The sequence below is a fragment of the Adiantum capillus-veneris genome, chromosome 24 (assembly GCF_014529385.1).
Source record: "Adiantum capillus-veneris isolate H3 chromosome 24, ASM1452938v2, whole genome shotgun sequence".
NCBI classification, from domain to species: Eukaryota; Viridiplantae; Streptophyta; class Polypodiopsida; order Polypodiales; family Pteridaceae; genus Adiantum; species Adiantum capillus-veneris.
The window spans coordinates 3448964-3453196 of NC_140954.1; the positions used below are offsets into that span (position 1 = coordinate 3448964).

Sequence of the window (4233 nt, forward strand, 5' to 3'; positions counted from 1 at the left end):
GTAAATCTTGTAACTGCAAAGGACATACATATATAATATTAAAGCGGAGTATAAAACATGTCACCTTTTTTTTTCCTTTAAAAGCATCAGGAAGGTCTACAAAAAAAACATTAAAGCACCATTTAAAGAGCAGTCAACTTTACGCGGTAGACGGTACAAGGTTTGCGGGGACAGAGCCCAAGAGGACACCCCTTGAGACTGGCGGTTTCCACCCCTGCAATAGTCCTACGTGGTATGCCTGTTCTCATTCAAAGACAACTAAAACTAAAACTGTCTTGAAGTATAGTATCAGGTTTCACTCCCGATGCTGCAAAGGAATTTCTCCACATCAAGCAGCATACCTTCCCTCAAAAGTGGCCATTTCAATACTTGCCTGTGTTAGCATACATTGACATGCGCAGGCACATGTGTGGTTTATGTGCTTTTTATGTGCATACAAAGATTACAAACACCATGGACAATATAGAGAGACAGTTGCATACTTCCCAAAGCTTAGATGATCATTGCATGGGAGAAAGAAACAATCGGAGTGAATTAAGAGCAACTCTGCGCATACTCAGTTACCAAGAACTTCAATATTGCTGTCCATTGGACATCCTGCGAAAGCTGAGGACAAAGCAGTAACAGCTAATAGTGAACCAATGGACACTATAGAGAGACAGTTGCATACTTCCCAAAGCTTAGATGATCATTGCATGGGAGAAAGAAACAATCGGAGTGAATTAAGAGCAACAATGTGATCTCACATGTACACTTCAACCCAAGACTGCAGATATCTGAATGCGAAACTTGGAGGCGAACAAAAGGCCACACAGAAAACGATCTTCGAATCATAGTGATAGTCAAGGCAGTGACCTCAAAGAATAGTCAGCTGGCATGAAGCAAGCTGCAAACAGGTTGGCACTCATGTCATCAACAAATGAATGCACATCCTCTGCTCCTTCCTTGATCTTTGCCAGCTCCATTTGTGTTTGCAGGAGGAGCTGCCACTTTTGCAACTCAAAGTTCCTCGCCACGTCCATCCTCGTCTTCTCAAGGTCTAGTGCATGCTGCAGCTTGGCAGTCTCGATCCTTTCATAAACATCTGCAAATTTCGTAAGTGCTTTTGCTAAAACTCTGAAAGCAGCGCTGTCTGTTTTTTGACGTTTGGCTCTGTGGCCGTCCTTCCGATCATGTTCTGAGGAGTTGAAAGAAGTCTGTGACATTTCAGATTCATCAGGAGGCTCACAACTTGCAGAGACAATATTAGGGGCATCATGCCCATGATTTTCCATTGCAACAAGTGCACCCTCCAAGGGCGTATTCTTTGCAGCATCGTGCGCAGCGTTTTCATCCTTTTCCAGGCAAGCATCTGTGTTTCGGCCATGGTCGGCCATGGGAGTAGTAGTGGGCGGTTGTGTGGGCTGTGAAGAAGGCTTAAGAGCAGGGTTTATGATGGCATCCATGGGCAGAAAATAGACCCAACTGCTAGACCCTCCACCCATTGTTGCAAGCTTGTGCTTCTCGCGCTTGTACTTCTTCTTCAATGTATCAATCCTGTTCCTACATTGGGTATCAGTGAGGGAGGTCTTACCTGAATGCAGGACGACCTGCTGTGTGACATGGGACCAGTCAGCTCGGCTCAAGCCACCATGGTTGAGCTCCACATACTTAGAGCCCCAAGCCTGAAGAAGGGCAAAGGTTGCCTCCTCATTCCAAATATCATCGTGGTGGTGCAGGTTGCTTTTGTGAGGCTTGGAAGCGGGCAGACCTTGGCCGCCAGCATCAGGAACCGAGTGGCCGGGGTCGATCTGCGGCGTAGGTACACCTGCTGATGAAGCCATCGCTCTCTGATACCAAGCAGAGAGTGAGAATCATATTTGTGTCCACCAATCCGGACGTTGTGTGTTGGGTCGCGTATTTGATGTTCGATACTCACTTTCCGTCACGAAGAGAAGGGAAATTCGAATGGTGACATTGGCACGGAAGGGACATACATGGAGCCACCTCTTAGCCTGCGCACATGCAAGCCGTCGGCAGCAGCTTCCGATGGAAAAGCGTAGTGAGCCCACCAGAGGCCCACCACTATTGTAACCGCCTCTTCACCGCCGGCAATCGGCACAGCACTAGGTCTGCCTTCACGTTCAACCCCGATGGTAGCCGTTTGAGTGGCAGGAGCAGTATTGAGGATTGGCCTGGGAGCTCTGCACGCTGCTGACAGAGTCTCTCTCTTCAGTTCTCTCACTAAAATGGCAGGCATACACGAGGCATGTGCACGTTCCCTCGGCCGATTGGCACTCGAACACCTTACCGTACCTCTCTTCGTTGAGTAGGCATGTGCGCACTCTCTCTGTGTGTGTCTGCGTGCGCGCGCGCCTGCAACAAGCATGGGAAGGAATCTTTGGCTCACCAATAGATCCCCAGGCTCCAACCATCGTTGTTCCCTTCTTGGCTGCAAGCCGCTGTAGGTGCATGGTGCTTGCAAAAGACTCCAATTGAAGCAAAAAGCAAGCTCGCTCTCTCTCTCTCTCTCTCTCTCTCTCTCTCTCTCTCTCTCTCTCTCTCTCTCTCTCTCTCTGTTGATTGGTCAATGTGTTTATTTATTCGTTGTCAGTCACAATTTAGGTTCCATGCGGTCGAATTTTGGAAAGAATAATGTTTATGCATTCAAAATTAACATGTGTGCCATAATTATAATGTCTTTTACATAAATTAGACATCATGTAGCATGATTATCAACTTTATATAAAGTAAAGATTTCTTGGATGGACATTGAAAAGTGTTAGCGGGTCGGTGTGGCGGACAATGCAACATAGTTGTCTCAGCACTAACATACACCAAATGTTAATACACAAGGAACTGGCTTGGTTGGGACATAAAGCCTAAATTGGCATGTCAAGCACGACAAAATGGCCTATATGTAATAACTAGTGAGCAAGCAAACAAAATACCAAACCAAAATCAACAAGTAGACAATCTTAACCTTGTCGCCTACTAACTAGATTGGACGCTTCATGGAGCAAATGACCTTAGGATGCAACAAAACAAAAGGGGAGTGTTTGTTGTCGAAAGGGAAGCCCAAGGACCTCCTCCAAGCTCTTCTTACACGCAACCCCTATCACCACTCTCTCTCTCTCTCTCTCTCTCTCTCTCAACACACACACACACACACACACAAACACTAGATATAGATATAAAGTATAAGTAATCTGTAAGAGGTTTAAGAGATGGAGATGTGTCGACGGTGACAAGATTTGTACACACATAGTAGGTTAGAGGAGAAGAGAGGAGAATCACAAATAATTGGCCTAAATCTAACCCATGAAGTACACACTCTACAGTTCGGTATTTGATATATTATTGAAATGGTAAGTGCCAATTATTGAAGCCCCTCTTTTCTACAAAAAAAAAAAAGTTGCATGAAACATAAGGGTTGGTTTCCACCTTATTCTCTACTTGACCTTATTCTCTACATGAACCATAAGGGTTGGTTTCCACCTTATTCTCTACTTGACCGTACAAAATGAGCCAATGTCAGTTTTATTGAACCAAATATAAAAACTAATGAAAGACAATAAGTAAACTGATAAAGTTGAGTCTACAACACCTTCCTCAACTTCCAGAAGTAATGTACATCATCAATCCCACATTAGTAAACCGCTAATAAAATAAGACAAAGTAATTGATCATTTTCACAAGCCCAACTATCCCATAACATGCTAATGCTACTCACATACAACATGGAAATCCGGAGCACGGACAATGTTATATCCCTCTTGCCTGGGATAGCAATCAATTGTCAAAGACATCAGCTGGTTCGTGAATGATGAAAGGCATAGAGAGGATCCAAAAATTTGCAAAAAAACTTCTTGGGGATTCAACGGGCATCTTCCCTATGGTGACCCTTAGAAGTCAAAAGATATATATATATATATATATATATATATATATATATATATATATATATATATATATATATATATATATATATATATACACACACACACACACACACATATGTACCTATGCATGTCCGTGTAGTGATAGTTATGGTCAACAATTTGTGCATGGATAAGTTCCTTTAATTCATATGCAAGTGGAGGTGGATCTTCATAGATTGGATAGAGGATAGGGTTCCTGAAAAAGGTTTTAAGAGATGAATGTGAAAGGCATTGTGAACATGGTAGTGAGATGGTAAATCAAGCCTAAAAGAAATATTATTAATGACAGCTAAAATTTTGTGGAACTTTGAGA

The 4233-nt window shown here is 43.4% G+C and overlaps 1 protein-coding gene across 1 annotated transcript; it reads right to left on the reverse strand.

Annotated features, from left to right (window-relative positions):
- Window positions 1-513: 513 nt before the first annotated feature.
- Window positions 514-1917, reverse strand: LOC147425848 (trihelix transcription factor ENAP2-like). Its single transcript, XM_086499069.1, has one exon. It carries the CDS (start codon window positions 1821-1823, stop codon window positions 843-845), a length of 981 nt encoding a protein of 326 aa, XP_086355195.1. The 5' UTR covers window positions 1824-1917; the 3' UTR covers window positions 514-842.
- Window positions 1918-4233: the final 2316 nt, after the last annotated feature.